General features: G+C 69.4%; 2 protein-coding genes across 2 annotated transcripts; one reads left to right on the plus strand and one right to left on the minus strand.

The window, feature by feature from the left end:
• The first annotated feature begins 850 nt into the window (after positions 1–850).
• LOC125345392 (interleukin-3 receptor subunit alpha-like) lies at positions 851–9,021 on the plus strand. Its single transcript, XM_048337571.1, has 13 exons — positions 851–914; positions 1,771–1,883; positions 1,974–2,088; positions 3,806–3,935; positions 4,904–5,082; positions 5,179–5,294; positions 7,209–7,235; positions 7,330–7,341; positions 7,442–7,551; positions 7,610–7,748; positions 8,062–8,128; positions 8,230–8,395; positions 8,931–9,021. The coding sequence occupies exons 1-13, from the start codon at positions 851–853 to the stop codon at positions 9,019–9,021; spliced, it is 1,329 nt and encodes a 442-aa protein (XP_048193528.1).
• A 56-nt stretch (positions 9,022–9,077) lies between these two features.
• LOC125345391 (probable bifunctional dTTP/UTP pyrophosphatase/methyltransferase protein) lies at positions 9,078–16,749 on the minus strand. Its single transcript, XM_048337570.1, has 10 exons — positions 16,523–16,749; positions 15,718–15,855; positions 15,573–15,617; positions 15,389–15,453; positions 15,127–15,188; positions 14,937–15,030; positions 14,012–14,258; positions 10,309–10,420; positions 9,783–9,992; positions 9,078–9,373 (listed from the first exon to the last, which is right to left on the minus strand). Exons 1-10 carry the CDS (start codon positions 16,616–16,618, stop codon positions 9,162–9,164), a joined length of 1,281 nt encoding a protein of 426 aa, XP_048193527.1. The 5' UTR covers positions 16,619–16,749; the 3' UTR covers positions 9,078–9,161.
• Between the last annotated feature and the right edge of the window lie 2 nt (positions 16,750–16,751).

Raw genomic sequence — 16,751 nt, forward strand, 5'->3', positions numbered from 1 at the left:
AGGCCATGAAGCCTTAGGGGGCGTGGTCTACCCCCACTGCGGCCTAGTGGAAGCGGTGAGGCCCTTAGGGGGCGTGGCCTGGGTTCAGTGCGGCCTAGTGACAGCCAGGAAGCCCTAGGGGGCGTGGCCCGGGCCCAGTGCAGGCCAGGAAGCCCTAGGGGGCGTGGCCTGGGCTCAATGCGGCCTAGTGACAGCCAGGAAGCCCTAGGGGGCGTGGCCTGGGCCCAGTGCAGGCCAGGAAGCCCTAGGGGGCGTGGCCTGGGCCTAGTGCAGGCCAGGAAGCCCTAGGGGGCGTGGCCTGGGCCCAGTGCAGGCCAGGAAGCCCTAAGGGGCGTGGCCAGGGCCAAGTGCAGGCCAGGAAGCCCTAGGGGGCGTGGCCTGGGCCCAGTGCAGGCCAGGAAGCCCTAGGGGGGGCGTGGCCTGGGCTCAGCGCGGCCTAGTGACAGCCAGGAAGCCCTAGGGGGCGTGGCCAGGGCCTACTGCAGGCCAGGAAGCCCTAGGGGGCGTGGCCAGGGCCCAGGCCAGGCCAGGAAGCCCTAGGGGGCGTGGCCAGGGCCCAGGCCAGGCCAGGAAGCCCTAGGGGGCGTGGCCTGGGCCTGGCGGGAACCGGGAAGCCTTGGGGGGGCGTGGCCCGACCCGGACGTCGTGACGTCACCCCACAGGGTGGGCGTGGCCCGGGGCGGGTATATAGAGCCCCGTTGCCCCAGGCCGGGCAGCCGCAGGGCGGCACCGGAAGTGGCACCGGAAGTCGCCCCTGGCCGGGGGCCCGGGAGCCGGGAGAGGCCTCTGGGGCCGGGCTGAGCTGCCGCGCGGGGCCCCGGGGGGGAAACTGAGGCAGGCGGGGGCCGCCATGCCCGGCCTCGGCCTCCTCCTCCTCCTGCTGCTGCTGATCCGGGCTTCCTGCCCCGACCAGGGTGAGTGCTGGGTGCTGAGTCCTCCCGGGTGCTGGGTGCTGGGTGCTGAGGCCCCACTTCCTGTCTGGGCCTCACCTGGGGCTCCACTTCCTGTGTGGGCCTCACCTGAGGCTCCACTTCCTGTCTGGGCCTCACCTGGGGCTCCACTTCCTGTCTGGGCCTCACCTGGGGCTCCACTTCCTGTCTGGGCCTCACCTGACGCTCCACTTCCTGTCTGGGCCTCACCTGAGCCTCCACTTCCTGTCTGGGCCTCACCTGGGGCTCCACTTCCTGTCTGGGCCTCACCTGAGGCTCCACTTCCTGTCTGGGCCTCACCTGAGGCTCCACTTCCTGTCTGGGCCTCCTCACCTGAGGCTCCACTTCCTGTCTGGGCCTCACCTGGGGCTCCACTTCCTGTCTGGGCCTCACCTGAGGCTCCACTTCCTGTCTGGGCCTCACCTGAGCCTCCACTTCCTGTCTGGGCCTCACCTCGGGCTCCACTTCCTGTCTGGGCCTCACCTGGGGCTCCACTTCCTGTCTGGGCCTCACCTGAGGCTCCACTTCCTGCCTGGGCCTCACCTGTGGCTCCACTTCCTGCCTGGGCCTCACCTGGGGCTCCACTTCCTGTCTGGGCCTCACCTGGGGCTCCACTTCCTGTGTGGGCCTCACCTGAGGCTCCACTTCCTGTCTGGGCCTCACCTGGGGCTCCACTTCCTGTCTGGGCCTCACCTGGGGCTCCACTTCCTGTCTGGGCCTCACAGGGGGCTCCACTTCCTGCCTGGGCCTCACCTGGGGCTCCACTTCCTGCCTGGGCCTCACCTGGGGCTCCACTTCCTGTCTGGGCCTCACCTGGGGCTCCACTTCCTGTGCCGCGCAGGCCCCGTGATCCGCAACCTCCGCGTGGACCCCGAGCGGCGGCGGCTGCTGTGGGAGCTGCGTGTTCCGGCGTCGGGCGTGCGGTGCGCGCGGGATGGGGGTTCGGCCAGGCTGGTGAGTCCCCCCCGCCCCCGCGTGACCCCTCCCGTGACCCCCATGACCCCCCGTGACTCCCCCGTGACCCCCCGTGACCCCGCGACGCAGGCGCACGAGCAGCGGCTGTGCGAGTTCTTCACGATGTCGCGCTGCGCCGTCAGCAACTACACCGTGACGGTCGAGGACCCGCCGGCCGCCGCCTCGCTGCTCTACCCGCCGCCGCGTGAGCGCCCGGGACCCGCCCCCCGCCCCCGCTTCCGGTCCCTGGACCCGCCCACCACCACACTTCCGGTCCCTAGACCCATCTAGGACCCTACTTCCGGTCCCCAGATCCGTCCCCGGACCCAACTTCCGGCCCCTGGACCCGCCCACGACCCCATTTCCGGCCCCTGGACCCGCCCACGACCCCACTTCCGGCCCCTGGACCCGCCCACGACCCCACTTCCGGTCCCTGGACGGCCCACGACCCCACTTCAGGACCCAGGACCGGCCCAGGACCCCACTTCCGGTCCCTAGACCCATCTAGGACCCTACTTCCGGTCCCCAGATCCGTCCCCGGACCCAACTTCCGGTCCCAGGACCCGCCCCCGACCCCACTTCAGGACCCAGGACCGGCTTAGGACCCCACTTCCGGTCCCTGGACCCGCCCCCGACCCCACTTCCGGTCCCCAGAACGCACCAAGGACCCAACTTCCGGCCTCCGGACCCTCCCACGACCCCACTTCCGGTCCTCAGGCCCGCACCCGACCCCACTTCAGGCCCCAGGACCCGCCCAGGACCCCACTTCCGGTCTATTGACCCGCCCCCGACCACACTTCTGGTCCCCCGACCAGCTCAGCACCCCACTTCCGGTCCCAGAAATGGCTTACGACCCCACTTCCTCTCCCTGGACCCACCCACGACCCCACTTCCTGTTCCCTGACCCACTCTGGACCCCACTTCCTGTCCCCTGCGCCTCCCATGACCCCACTTCCTGTCCCCTGCCCTTCCCATGACCCCACTTCCTGTTCCCTGACCCACTCTGGACCCCACTTCCTGTTCCCTGACCCACTCTGGACCCCACTTCCTGTTCCCTGACCCACTCTGGACCCCACTTCCTGTCCCCTGCCCTTCCCATGACCCCACTTCCTGTTCCCTGACCCACTCTGGACCCCACTTCCTGTCCCCTGCCCCTCCCAGGCCCCCACTTCCGGTCCCAGAACTGACTCTGGACCCCATGTCCGCTCTATAGACCCGCCCGGGACCCCCACTTCCTGTCTGCACACCAATCACAGGCCTCACTGCCGGTCTGTGTCCCGCCCCCACCCCTCGTCACCAGTTCCGGTCTCCGCTTGTGGTCTGGGAACGTCCACAGGGCCCCACTTCCTGTCTGAGTCCCACCCCAGTCTCCACTTCCTGTCTGAGTCCCACCCCGCCCCCACTTCCTGTCTGAGTCCCACCCCAGTCTCCACTTCCTGAGCCCCACGCTAGGCCCCACTTCCTGTCTGAGCCCCTCCCTAGGCCACATTTCCTGTCTGAGTCCCACCCGGGCCTCTACTTCCTGTCCGAGTCCCGCCCTGGCCCCCACTTCCTGTCTGAGTCCCGCCCTGCCCCCACTTCCTGTCTGAGTCCCTCCCTAGGCCCCATTTCCTGTCTGAGTCCCGCCCCGACCCCACTTCCTGTCTGATTCCTGCCCCATCCCCCACTTCCTGTCTGAGTCCCGCCCTGCCCCCACTTCCTGTCTGAGTCCCACCCCAGTCTCTACTTCCTGCCCGATCCTGCCCCACCCCAACTTCCTGTCTGAGTCCCGCCCCGGCCCCCACTTCCTGTCGGATCCTTCCCCGTCCCCCACTTCCTGTCCGAGTCCCGCCCTGGCCCCCACTTCCTGTCTGAGTCCCGCCCCGCCCCCACTTCCTGTCTGAGTCCCGCCCCGCCCCCACTTCCTGTCCCCCCCGCCACAGCCTTGAACCCCGGGGCGGCGCCGCGGAACCTGAGCTGCTGGGTGCACGACGTGGGGCGGCTGAGCTGCGCCTGGGCCCCGGGCCCCGCCGCCCCCGCCGGCCTGCGGTACGCGCTGCACTGGACGGACGGGTACGGCGCCCGCCCCCCCACTTCCTGTCCCGGACCCGCCCCCCCCGGGGTCGCGGCCACCCCCCCCCCCCGCATCATCCACTTCCTGTCTGGGGCCTCCGGGGACCGCCACTTCCGGTTTGGGTGCCCACTTCCGGTCTGCACCTCAACTGAGGCCCCACTTCCTGCCTGGGCCTCACCTGAGGCTCCACTTCCTGTCTGGGCCTGGTCTGAGGCTCCACTTCCTGCCTAGGCCTCACCTGGGGCTCCACTTCCTGTCTGGGCCTTATCGGAGGCTCCACTTCCTGTCTGGGCCTCACCTGAGGCTCCACTTACTGTCTGGGCCTCACCTGAGGCTCCACTTCCTGTCTGGGCCTCCTCACCTAAGGCTCCACTTCCTGTCTGGGCCTCAACTAAGGCCCCACTTCCTGTCTGGGCCTGGTCTGAGGCTCCACTTCCTGTCTAGGCCTCACCTGGGGCTCCACTTCCTGCCTAGGCCTCACCTGGGGCTCCACTTCCTGTCTGGGCCTTATCGGAGGCTCCACTTCCTGTCTGGGCCTCACCTGAGGCTCAACTTCCTGTCTGGGCCTCACCTGAGGCTCCACTTCCTGTCTGGGCCTCACCTGAGGCTCCACTTCCTGCCTGGACCTCACCTGGGGCTCCACTTCCTGTCTGCACCCTCGTGCGGCCTCCACTTCCTGTCTGGGCCTCACCTGGGGCTCCACTTCCTGCCTGGGCCTCACCGGGGGCTCCACTTCCTGTCTGGGCCTCACCTGAGGCTCCACTTCCTGCCTAGGCCTCACCTGGGGCTCCACTTCCTGTCTGGGCCTTATCGGAGGCTCCACGTCCTGTCTGGGCCTCACCTGAGGCTCCACTTCCTGTCTGGGCCTCACCTGAGGCTCCACTTCCTGTCTGAGCCTCACCTGAGGCTCCACTTCCTGTCTGGGCCTCACCTGAGCCTCCACTTCCTGTTCCCCCCGACCCCGCAGGTCCGGGCGGCTCCGCCCCTGCCCCGAGTACGCGCGGGACCGTCATGGCCGCCGCACGGGCTGCCTCTTCCCCGACGTCTCCGCGCTGCCCAGCCCCTTCCGCGCCACGGTGACGGCGGACGGCGACGCCCCGGGCCCCGCGCCCTGCGCCGACCTCGCCGTCATCCCCGAGGTCGTAGGTCAGCCCGGCGGGAAGTCCCGCCCCCTACCCGGCCGGGGGGAATCGGCCGCGGGGACGCGCGCTCACCCCCGTGCCTCGGTTTCCCCACCCTCAGAGCGGCTGAGCCCCCCCAACGTCACCGGCGCCTGCAACGCCAGCGTGGCCGCCCTGGCCTGGGCCCCGCCCACCCGCTTCAGCCCCGCCCTCAAGTACCGGCTGCGCCTGCGCAAGGTGACGGGCGGGTGGGACGGGCGGGGGGGGGGCCGGTGGCCGGCCTCCACTTCCTGTCTGGGGCCCTCCCGGGCCTCCACTTCCAATTTGGGCCTCCACTTCCGGTTTGGGCCTCCACTTCCGGTTTGGGCCTCCAGTTCCGGTTTGGGCCTCCACTTCCGGTTTAGGGCCCTCCCAGGCCTCCACTTCCTGTCTGGGTCCCTCCTGGGCCTCCACTTCCTGTCTAGGCCCCTCCCGGGCCTCCACTTCCTGTCTGGGATCCTCCTGGCCCTCCACTTCCTGTCTGTTTGGATCCCTCCCGGGCCTCCACTTCCTGTCTGTCTGTGCCCTTGCTGCATCTCCACTTCCTGTCTATGCCCCTCCCGGACCTCCACTTCCTGTCTGTCTGTGTCCTTGCTGCACCTCCACTTCCTGTCTATGCCCCTCCCGGACCTCCACTTCCTGTCTAGGCCCCTCCTTGGCCTCCACTTCCTGTCTGTGTGGATCCCTCCCGGGCCTCCACTTCCTGTCTGTGTCCTTGGTGCACCTCCACTTCCTGTCTGGGTCCCTTTGGGCCTCCACTTCCTGTCTGGGATCCTCCTGGCCCTCCACTTCCTGTCTGTTTGGATCCCTCCCGGGCCTCCACTTCCTCTCTGTCTGGGTCCTTGCTGCACCTCCACTTCCTGTCTAGGCCCCTCCCGGGTCTCCACTTCCTGTCTGGGTCCCTTCCTGGGGCTCCACTTCCTCTCTGGGATCCTCACAGGCCTCCACTTCCTGTCTAGGCCCCTCCCGGGCCTCCACTTCCTGTCTGAGTCGCTTCCTGGGCCTCCACTTCCTGTCTGTGATCCACCTGGGCCTCCACGTCCTGTCTGTCTGGATCCCACCCGGGCCTCCACTTCCTGTCTGTCTGTGCCCTTGCTGCATCTCCACTTCCTGTCTAGGCCCCTCCCGGGCCTCCACTTCCTGTCTAGGCCCCTCCCGGGCCTCCACTTCCTGTCTGTCTGTGTCCTTGCTGCACCTCCACTTCTGTCTAGGCCCCTCCCGGGCCTCCACTTCCTGTCTGTGTGGATCCCTCCTGGGCCTCCACTTCCTGTCTGGGTCCTTGCTGCACCTCCACTTCCTGTCTAGGCCCCTCCCGGGCCTCCACTTCCTGTCTGTGTGGATCCCTCCTGGGCCTCCACTTCCTGTCTGGGTCCTTGCTGCACCTCCACTTCCTGTCTGGGTCCCTTTGGGCCTCCACTTCCTGTCTGGGTTCCATCTGGGCCTCCACTTCCTGTCTGTCTGGGTCCTTGCTGCACCTCCACTTCTGTCTAGGCCCCTCCCGGGCCTCCACTTCCTGTCTAGGCCCCTCCTGGGCCTCCACTTCCTGTCTGTGTGGATCCCTCCCGGGCCTCCACTTCCTGTCTGGGTCCTTGCTGCACCTCCACTTCCTGTCTGGGTCCCTTTGGGCCTCCACTTCCTGTCTAGGCCCCTCCTTGGCCTCCATTTCCTGTCTGGGTCCCTTCCTGGGCCTCCACTTCCTGTCTGTCTGGATCCCACCCGGGCCTCCACTTCCTGTCTGGGCCCCTCCTGGGCCTCCACTTCCTGTCTGTCTGGATCCCACCCGGGCCTCCACTTCCTGTCTGTGCCCTTGCTGCACCTCCACTTCCTGTCTAGGCCCCTCCTTGGCCTCCACTTCCTGTCCGGCTCCCGTCCCGGGCCTCCACTTCCTGTCCGGCTCCCCTCCCGGGCCTCCACTTCCTGTCCGGCTCCCCTCCCGGGCCTCCACTTCCTGTCTAGGCCCCTCCCGGGCCTCCACTTCCTGTCCAGGTCTCCACGTCCGGTCGCCGCCTCCACTTCCTGTCTGCCCCTCAGCCTGCACTTCCTGCGTGCGGGCCCCGCCCCCCCCCCCGCGGCCGCCCGCCTCTGACGCCTCGGTTTCCCCCCCGCCGGCAGGAAGCGACGCCGTCGTCGCCTGCGCAGGTAGCGCCGGCCCCGCCCCCGCCCCACTTCCTGTCCCGCCTCCACTTCCTGTCCCCCTCCCCCGCCACTTCCTGTGCCCCGTCTTCTCTTCCAGGAGACCGTGGAGGTGAGCGCGCCCGGCGGGGGGTGGGGGGGGCCGGGGGGGGGCGTGCGAGACCCGCACCCGGCACCCGCGACTCGGTTTACCCCCCCGCCTCGCGCCCCAGGAGGACCTGGACGCCGCCTCCCACCGCATCCCCAACCCCGGAACCTTCTGGGCCCAGCTCGCCGCCCGCCGCCCGCCGGGGGGGCTGTGGAGCCCGTGGGGCGGCGCCCGGCGCTTCGGTGAGACGGGGACAGGAAGTTGCGGGGGGGGGGGGCGGGCATGCGGATAGGCCCCGCCCCCTGACTTCCGGGTCGCGCAGAGTGCGGCGGGGTCGTGACCCCGCGACCCCCGCCGGGCCCCGCGGTGGCGCTGGCGGCGCTGGGGGCCCTGGGCGCCGGGCTGGCTGCACTGCTACTGCTGACCTCCAGGTAGGACTTCCTGTTGGGGGGCGGGACTTCCCATTGGGGGCGGGACTTCCTGTTGGGGGCGGAACTTCCTGTTTGGGGCGGGACTTCCTGTTGGGGGCGGGACTTCCTGTTGGGGGCGCTCCCTCCAAAGGGTTCTTCCCACCCCCCCACCACCACTTTGCAGGTTCTGGGCCCCAGGTAGGCCTTCCTGTTCCGGGATGGGCGGGACTTCCTGTTTTGGGAAGGGGATCGTGTGTGGGCGGCGCTTGGGGCGCCCACTTCCGGTGGTGCTCCCCGTAAACGGTTCCCCCCCCCCCCCCCCCCCCCGACGCAGGCTCTGCCCGCGCATCCCGGGCCTCAAGGACCCCACGGGAGGCGCCGCGCTGCCGGACCCGGACCTGGTGCGTGCCTCGGTTTACCCGCCACGCCCCACATCCCGGTGCTGAGGGGCCCCGCCCACCCACTTCCTGTTCCTCCTCACCCCCCCCCCACTCCACCCCAGGCGCCCCGGGAGGACGACTGTCCCGTGACGCCGCTGCACGTGCTCTCCGAGGCCCCAGCATCCTTTGGGTGCTGAGTGTTAAGTCCTCCCCGGCCGACGACGCGGCCCCGCCCCCTGACCCCCATCACCATAGCAACAGCACGGCCGACCCCATGACGCTGCATCCGCAAATAAAACCATCGGCTTCCGCCCCGGAAGTGTCCGGAACTCTGTGGTGGGGAGCAGCAGGAAGGGGCGGGTCGACCCCGGGAGGGGGGGGTCAGGGGGACAGGAAGCTGCTGGGAAACGCAGGAAGTTGCCCTGGTGGGGCGGTTCTAGGGGTGGGGGTGGGGTCACAGACACAGGAAGTGGCCCCCGAAGCGACCGGAAGTGGGTCGGACCCACCGGAAGTGACCCCAGAAACGACCGGAAGTGGGTCGGTCCCACCGGAAGTGACCCCAGAAACGACCAGAAGTGGGTCACAACCACCGGAAGTTGCCTGTAAATGACAGGAAGTGGGTCGGACACACCGGAAGTGACCACCGAAACGAGCGGGTCAGGCACACCGGAAGTGACCCCAGAAATGAGCGGAAGTGGGTCGGAACCACCGGAAGTGGGGCGCCAGAACACCGGAAGTGGCCCCAAACAACCGGAAGTGGCTCCAAACAACCGGAAGTGGCCCAAACTAACCGGAAGTGACCCCGTGTTTGGGCACGGGGGAGTCCAGGAGGCCGGAAACGGGTCCAGGAAACCGGAAGCGAGGCTCCCGGGGACCGGAAGTCGGTCCAGGACACCGGAAGTGGCCCCAAGTAACCTGAAATGGCCTCGCGACTGGACCCGGGGGGACTGAAGGAGGCAGGAAGCGGCTCAAGGACAGAGGAAGCGGCTTTAATGTCGGGGATCGGGGCCCCCCCGCGGGTCCCGGAGGCCTCAGGCCGGGCCCGCCCCCACCCTCACCGCTCCCCCCCACCCCGGACGCCCAACGCGGCGTGCGTCGCTCCGCCGGCCGACGGCGCCGCCACCACCTGGATGTCCCGGAAGCCCCGTCGCTGTAGCAGCCGCCGCAGGGCCGGGCTGGGGTCGCCGTCGCCATGGCCGCCATCTTCCTCCTCCTCCTCCTCGTCCAGCAGGTCCAGCGCGCGCTGCGTCACCAACACGGCGGCTCCTGGAAGGGGGTGGGGGGAGGCGCGGGGGTCAGGACTCGAACTCGGACCCGGGGCCTCGGGCCCGAAGCCTCGACCGAGGCCTCGGGCTTCCAACCGGAAGTGGCCCCCCAAACCGGAAGCGCACCGCAAAGCAACCGGAAGTGGCTTGGAATGGCCGGAAGTGGGCCCAAAACGACCGGAAGTGGTTTGTAATGACCGGAAGTGGGCCCCAAAACAACCGGAAGTGGCTTGGAATGACCGGAAGTGGGCCCCAAACGACCGGAAGTGTCTTGGAATGACAGGAAGTTGGCCCAAGACGACCGGAAGTGGCACGAAATGACCGGAAGTGGCCCCGAGACAACCGGAAGTAGCCCATCCCGGAGACTAGGGGAGTCCCAGGGACCGGAAGCGGCCGCCCCGCGCGCTCACCGGGCCCGCAGGCGTCCGCCGCCCCGTCGAGCAGCCGCGCCCAGGCCCCGGGTCCCCCGTCGGGGCGTCGGGGCGGCCGCGGGGGGAAGCCGGGCAGGACGTAGAGGTCGGCTCCCGGAAGCGGGCGTCCCGGGGGCGGGGCCTCGAGCGCCGTCACCCCCAGGCGCGGGAACCGCAGCTGCAGCTCGGCCGCCACGGCGATGGCGCCGCCTGAAGAGGGGGAGGGAGGAAGTGAGGTCGCCGCAGGGGGCGGGGCTTCCTGTGGGTGGGGAAGCCGGGGCTGGGGGAAAAGGTGGGGGGCGTGGCCTGGCCGCCATGACACCCTGGGGGCGTGGCCAGAGGCTCTAAGTACATTTGGGGGCGTGGCTTGGCCGCCATGATGCTCTGGGGGCGTGGCCAGAGGGTCTAAGGACACGTGGGGGCGTGGCCTGGCTGCCATGACGCCCCGGGGGCGTGGCCACCGGCGCTGGGCAGGTCGCGGGGGCGTGGTCATGGCTGTGACGTCACGGCGGGGGCGTGGCCTCACCTCCCAGGGCGCAGGCGCGGCGGAAGCGGGTCAGGTCGAAGGCGGAGGCCAGGCCGGCCGCCGTCAGCCACCGCAGGGCATCCTGGGAGTCCTCTTCCGGGTCACACGGGGACTGGAGACGGGGAGGGGGGGGGAGGCACGAGGTGAGGGGCGGGGCCACGCCAAGGCGGCGGGCTGGGGGGGGCGTGGCCCTGCGAAGATGGAGGGTCCGGCTTCCGTACCGCCGGAAGTGGGGCTCCCGGTGACCGGAAGTGGGTTAGGAACACGGGGGGGGGGGGGGGGGAGCGAGTGCAAATCCAGGTGGCCTAGCGACAGCCCTGAAGCCCTGGGGGGTGGGGCCTAGCAGGATTGACAAGGAGCGTGGCTAATAGGGAGGCCTAGTGGGATCCCTGAAGCCCTAGGGGGCGGGGCCTAGTGGGATTGACAGGGGGCGTGGCCATTCGGGAGGCCTAGTGACAGCCCTGAAGCCCTAGGGGGCGGGGCCTGGGCCCACTGTGGCCTAGTGACAGCCTTGAAGCCTTAGTGGACATGGCCTACTTGCAGTGTGGCCTAGTGACAGCCCTGAAGCCCTAGGGGGCGTGGCCTGGGCCCAGTGGGGCCTAGTGGGATCTCCGAAGCCCTACAGGGTGGGTCCTAGTGGGATTGACAGGGGGCGTGGCCATTGGAGAGGCCTAGTGACGGCCCTGAAGCCTTAGGGGGTGGGGCCTGGGCCCACTGTGGCCTAGTGTGATCTGAAGCCCTAGGGGGTGGGGCCTAGCGGGATTGACAGGTGGTGTGGCCACATTAGAAGCCTAGTGGAACCCATGAGGCCCTAGGTGGTGGGGCCTAGGCCCAGTATGGCCTAGTGTAGGCCTTGAAGCCTTAGTGGGTGGGGCCTGGGCCCAGTGCGGCCTAGTGACAGCCTTCAAGCCCTAGGGGGCGTGGCCTGGGTCCACTGAGGCCTAGTGACAGCCCCGAAGCCCTAGGGGGCGGGGACTAGGGGGATTGACAGGTGGTATGGCCAATGGGGAGGCCTAGTCCGATCCCTGAAGCCCTAGGACGCGGGGCCTAGCGGGATTAACATGGAGCGTGGCCAATGGGGTGGCCCAGTTCGATCCATGAAACCCTAGGGGGTGGGGCCTGGTCCCAGTGGGGCCTAGTGACGGCCCTGAAGCCTTAGGGGGCGGGGCCTGGGCCCAGTGTGGCCTAGTGTGATCTGAAGCCCTAGGGGGTGGGGCCTAGCGGGATTGACAGGTGGTGTGGCCAATGGGGCGGCCTAGTGTGATCCCTGAAGCCCTAGGGGGTGTGGCCTAGCGGGATTGACAGGGGGTTGTGGCCACATTAGAGGCCTAGTGGAACACAAGAAGCCCTAGGTCGTGGGGCCTAGGCCCAGTATGGCCTAGTGTAGGCCTTGAAGCCCTAGGGTGCAGGGCCTGGTCCAATGCGGCCTAGTGACAGCCCTGAAGCCCTAGGGTGCAGGGCCTGGGCCCAGTGTGGCCTAGTGAAAGCCCAGAAGCCTTAGGGGGCGGGGCCGGGTGGGATTGACAGCGGGCGTGGCCACACTAGAGGCCCAGTGAAACCCATGAAGCCCTAGGGGGCGTGGCTGAGCGGGATTGGCAAGGGGCGTGGCCACATTAGAGGCCTAGTGGAACCCATGAAGCCCTGGGCCCAGTATGGCCTAGTGGGAGGTCTGAAGCCCTAGGAGGTTGGGCCTAGTGGGACTGACAGGGGTTGCGGTCAATGAGGCCTAGTCAGAGCCCTGAAGCCCTAGGGGGCGGGGCCTAGTGGGATTGACAGGGGGCGTGGCCACAGAGGCCTAGTGGAAGTGATGAAGCCCTAGGGGGCGGGGCCTGGGCCCAGTGCGGCCTAGTGACGGCCCTGAAGCCTTAGGAGGTGTGGCTACATGGTAGGCCTAGTCAGACTCCTGAAGCCCTAGGGGCGTGGCCTGAGCCCACTGTGGCCTAGTGTGATCCCTGAAGCCCTAGGGGGCGTGGCCTAGCGGGATTGACACGGAGCGTGGCCAATGGGGAGGCCTAGTTTGGTCCCTGAAGCCCTAGTGGGTGGGGCCTCGGCCCAGGACGGCCTAGTGTAGGCCTTGAAGCCTTAAGGGGCGGGGCCTGGGTGCACTGCGGCCTAGCGGGAGGCCTGAAGCCCTAGGGAGCGGGGCCTAGCGGGACTGACAGGGAGCGTGGCCAATGGGGAGGCCTAGTGAGAGCCCTGAAGCCCTAGGGGGCGGGGCCTGGTCACAGTGTGGCCTAGCTACAGCCCTAAAGCCTTAGGGGGCGGGGCCTGGTCACAGTGTGGCCTAGCAACAGCCCTGAAGCCTTAGGGGGCGGGGCCGGGTGGGATTGACAGGGGGCGTGGCCACACTGGAGGCCCAGTGAAACCTATGAAGCCCTAGGGGGCGGGGCCGAGCGGGATTGACAGGGGGCGTAGCCACATTAGAGGCCTTGGAACCCATGAAGCCCTAGGGGCGTGGCCTGAGCCCACTGTGGCCTAGTGTGATCCCTGAAGCCCTAGGGGGCGGGGCCTAGCGGGATTGACACGGAGCGTGGACAATGGGGAGGCCTAGTGTGATCCCTGAAGCCCTAGGGGGCGGGGCCTAGCGGGATTGACACGGAGCGTGGACAATGGGGAGGCCTAGTGAGAGCCCTGAAGCCTTAGGGGGCGTGGCCTAGTGGGATTGACAAGGGGCGTGGCCATTCGGGAGGCCTAGTGACAGCCCTGAAGCCTTAGTTGGCGTGGCCTAGCGGGATTGACACGGAGCGTGGACAATGGGGAGGCCTAGTTTGGTCCCTGAAGCCCTAGGGGGTGGGGCTTCGGCCCAGTACGGCCTAGTGTAGGCCTTGAAGCCTTAGGGGGCGGGGCCTGGGTGCACTGCGGCCTAGCGGGAGGCCTGAAGCCCTAGGGAGCGGGGCCTAGCGGGACTGACAGGGAGCGTGGCCAATGGGGAGGCCTAGTGAGAGCCCTGAAGCCCTAGGGGGCGGGGCCTGGTCACAGTGTGGCCTAGCTACAGCCCTAAAGCCTTAGGGGGCGGGGCCTGGTCACAGTGTGGCCTAGCAACAGCCCTGAAGCCTTAGGGAGCGGGGCCGGGTGGGATTGACAGGGGGCGTGGCCACACTGGAGGCCCAGTGAAACCTATGAAGCCCTAGGGGGCGGGGCCGAGCGGGATTGACAGGGGGCGTAGCCACATTAGAGGCCTTGGAACCCATGAAGCCCTAGGGGCGTGGCCTGAGCCCACTGTGGCCTAGTGTGATCCCTGAAGCCCTAGGGGGCGGGGCCTAGCGGGATTGACACGGAGCGTGGACAATGGGGAGGCCTAGTGTGATCCCTGAAGCCCTAGTGGGTGGGGCCTCGGCCCAGGACGGCCTAGTGTAGGCCTTGAAGCCTTAGGGGGCGGGGCCTGGGTGCACTGCGGCCTAGCGGGAGGCCTGAAGCCCTAGGGAGCGGGGCCTAGCGGGACTGACAGGGAGCGTGGCCAATGGGGAGGCCTAGTGAGAGCCCTGAAGCCTTAGGGGGCGTGGCCTAGTGGGATTGACAAGGGGCGTGGCCATTCAGGAGGCCTAGTGACAGCCCTGAAGCCCTAGGGGGCGGGGCCGAGCGGGATTGACACGGAGCGTGGCCAATGGGGAGGCCTCGTCCGATCCCTGACGCCCTACGGGGCGGGGCCCGGCCCCCCTGACCCCCCGCCCCGCCCCGGGTGACCCCTGACCCCCCCCCCCACCTCGGAGGCCTTGACGCCGTGGAGCAGGGCGGAGGCCGAGGTCGTCGTGGCCGTGGCGGCCCCGGGTCCCGGGTTCGAGGTGGCGGCCGATGTCGGAGGAGGAGGAGGAGGAGGACTGAGCGCGCGGGCGGCCAGCACCCGGCAGAAGCGGCGCAGCGGGAAGCCCACGGCGCTGAGCACGTCGCCCTGCACGGACTCCACCAGCGCCGCGCCCTGCGCCTGCAGGCCGTACCCCCCGGCCTTGTCCCTGCGGGGCGGGGGGAGGAGGGGTACTGAGCGCAGCACCCGGGAGGACTGAGCGCAGCACCCGGGACGAGGACTGAGCGCAGCACCCGGGACGAGGACTGAGCGCAGCACCCAGGAGGACTCAGCGCAGCACCCAGGAGGACTCAGCCCAGCACCCAGGCTCCTGATCTCATCCAGGCCCAAGACTAAGCCCAGCACCTAGGAGGACTCAGCCCAACACCCAGGCCCAGGACTAAGCCCAGCACTCAGGCTCCTGATGGAGTCCAGGCCCAAGGACTCAGCGCAGTACCCGGGAGGACTCAGCACAGCACCCAGGAGGACTCAGTCCAGCACCCAGGCTCCTGATCTCATCCAGGCCCAACACTCAGCGCAGCACCCAGGAGGACTCAGTCCAGCACCCAGGCTCCTGAGGAAACCCAGGCCCAAGGACTCAGCCCAGCACCCAGGAGGACTCAGCCCAGCACCCAGGCTCCTGATCTCATCCAGGCCCAAGGCCTAAGCGCAGCACCCGGGAGGACTCAGCGCAGCACCCGGGAGGACTCAGCGCAGCACCCAGTCCCACACCCGCGCCCCAACGCCCAGGCTCCTGACCTCCTCCGGGCCCCAGGCTTCCCCCTAGGCCCCCCGTGACCCCCGTGACCCCCGACCCCGCGCCCCCCGACCCCCCGCGCCCCCTTACATGGGCTCCCCGCTCTCGACGTACTGGGCCACCAGCTCCTCCGGCAGCGCCGAGAACGTCACCCGCGTCTCCTCGTGGAACCGCGTCGCCTCCTCTGCGGGGTCGGGGGGGGGGGCGTGACCCCTGACCTCCCGTGACCCCCCGTGACCCCCCGACCTTCGACCCGGGGGAGGAGGGGGGCGGAACCCACCTGAGTCCGAGCGCCACACCAGTGCCACGCCCGTGAACACGCTGTGCGTCCGGCCGCTCAGCCTGCGGGCGCCGTGACCCCCGACCCTGTGACCCCTGACCCCGGGCCCCCCCACCCACCCCGGGGTCAAGGGTGTGGGGGGGTCACGGGCCTCCCGAATCCCACCCAGCCTTCTCCAGACCCCAGGGTCGGGGGTCACGAGGTCGGGGGTCACGGGGTCACGAGGTCGGGGGTCACGGGGTCATGGGGTCGCGGGCCTCGCCTGGAGAGCATGCGGCGGGCGTCGTCCTCGTCCGCCGGCTTCCCCAGGATGACGTCGTCCACCGCCTGCGGGGGGGGGGGGGGGGGTGGGGGGGATGGGGGTCGGGGGTCACGGGCGGGTCGGAGGTCACGGGCAGGTGGGCGGGGCCGGGGGACGGGGGGGCGGGGCGGTTCGTGTCGCTCACCACCACGGTGTCTGCGCCGATGACCAGGTCGGGAGGCGGGACATCCTGTGGAGGGAGGGAGGGAGGGAGGGAGGGGTCAGGGGTCACGTGAGGGGTCACGTTAGGGGTGGGGGAGGTGAGGGGTCACGCGGGGGGTCGCGCTCACCCCGCGCAGCCGCGCCGCCACCTCCAGGGCCTTGCGGGCCGCGGTCTCCTCGGCGAAGGCGGCCGGGCGGCCCGGGAAGGCGCCGGGGTCCAGCGAGGCCTCGGGGAACCGCGACGGGACGACCTCGAACCCCAGGCCCTGCGGGGGGGGTGGGGGGCCGGGCCTCAGTTTACCCCGCCGGGCCTCAGTTTACCCCGCCGGGCCTCAGTTTACCCCTCCGTGCCTCAGTTTACCCCGCCGTGCCTCGGTTTACCCTCAGCCCAAGCCCCAGGGCCTCGCACCCAGGCCCCGGGGCGGCAGGGAGGCCGGAAGTGGGGCCCCCAAACCGGAAGCGGGCCCCTCCCGCACCACCGGAAGTAGCCCCAAAACCGGAAGTAGGCCCCAAAACCACTGGCGGGACCCGCCCCCAACCGGAAGTGGCCCCGAAACAACCGGAAGTGGCCGTGAAACAACCGGAAATAGCTCCCCAAAACGGACCCGGACCACCCCAAACCACCGGAAGTGGCCCCCAAAACCGGAAGTGGACCCCCAAACCGGAAGTGGTGCCCCCAAACCGGATGTGGTGCCCCCGAAACGGAAGGTGGGGCCGGCGGGGTGCCCGGGAGTGGCGGAGGGAGACCGGAAGTGGGTCCGCGTCACCGGAAGGAGCCCGGTTCGGGGGTGGAGACGACGTGCCTCAGTTTACCCAACGGGCCCCCCACCCCGTGACTCAGTTTCCCCGCCCCCGTGACTCAGTTAACCCCCACCCGAGCCCAGGGCCACGTGACTCCGCTTCCCCTCCTCCCCCCCGCGTGCCTCAGTTTACCGCGCGGCCCAGGATCTCCCGGCGCCGCGGGGAGCCGCTCGCCAGCACCACGCGCCGCCCGCGCAGCAGCCGCGCCGCCGCCGGAAGCTCCGCCATCGCCGACCGGAAGTCCCGCCTCGCGGCCCCCGCCCCGCAGCCCTGCAGCCGGGAGCCCCTAGAAACCGCCGCGACCCGCGGGGTGCGGCCCCCACGCGCACTTCCGGTGCCCGGACGGAAGTCCCGCCCTCGC

The sequence above is a fragment of the Perognathus longimembris genome, unplaced genomic scaffold, assembly GCF_023159225.1.
Source record: "Perognathus longimembris pacificus isolate PPM17 unplaced genomic scaffold, ASM2315922v1 HiC_scaffold_56, whole genome shotgun sequence".
NCBI classification, from domain to species: Eukaryota; Metazoa; Chordata; class Mammalia; order Rodentia; family Heteromyidae; genus Perognathus; species Perognathus longimembris.

Coding starts and splice junctions, on each gene's coding strand:
- LOC125345391 (XM_048337570.1), bottom strand. CDS start 16,618: ATGGCGGAGCTTCCGGCGGCGGCGCGGCTGCTGCGCGGGCGGCGCGTG. Junction 15,189..15,388: donor GCCCGCCGCATGCTCTCCAG/GCGAGGCCCGCG, acceptor CGGCGCCCGCAG/GCTGAGCGGCCGGACGCACA. Junction 9,993..10,308: donor CCGCGCCTGCGCCCTGGGAG/GTGAGGCCACGC, acceptor CCCCCTCTTCAG/GCGGCGCCATCGCCGTGGCG.
- LOC125345392 (XM_048337571.1), top strand. CDS start 851: ATGCCCGGCCTCGGCCTCCTCCTCCTCCTGCTGCTGCTGATCCGGGCT. Junction 5,083..5,178: donor CGTCATCCCCGAGGTCGTAG/GTCAGCCCGGCG, acceptor CCCCACCCTCAG/AGCGGCTGAGCCCCCCCAAC. Junction 7,749..8,061: donor CTGCTACTGCTGACCTCCAG/GTAGGACTTCCT, acceptor CCCCCGACGCAG/GCTCTGCCCGCGCATCCCGG.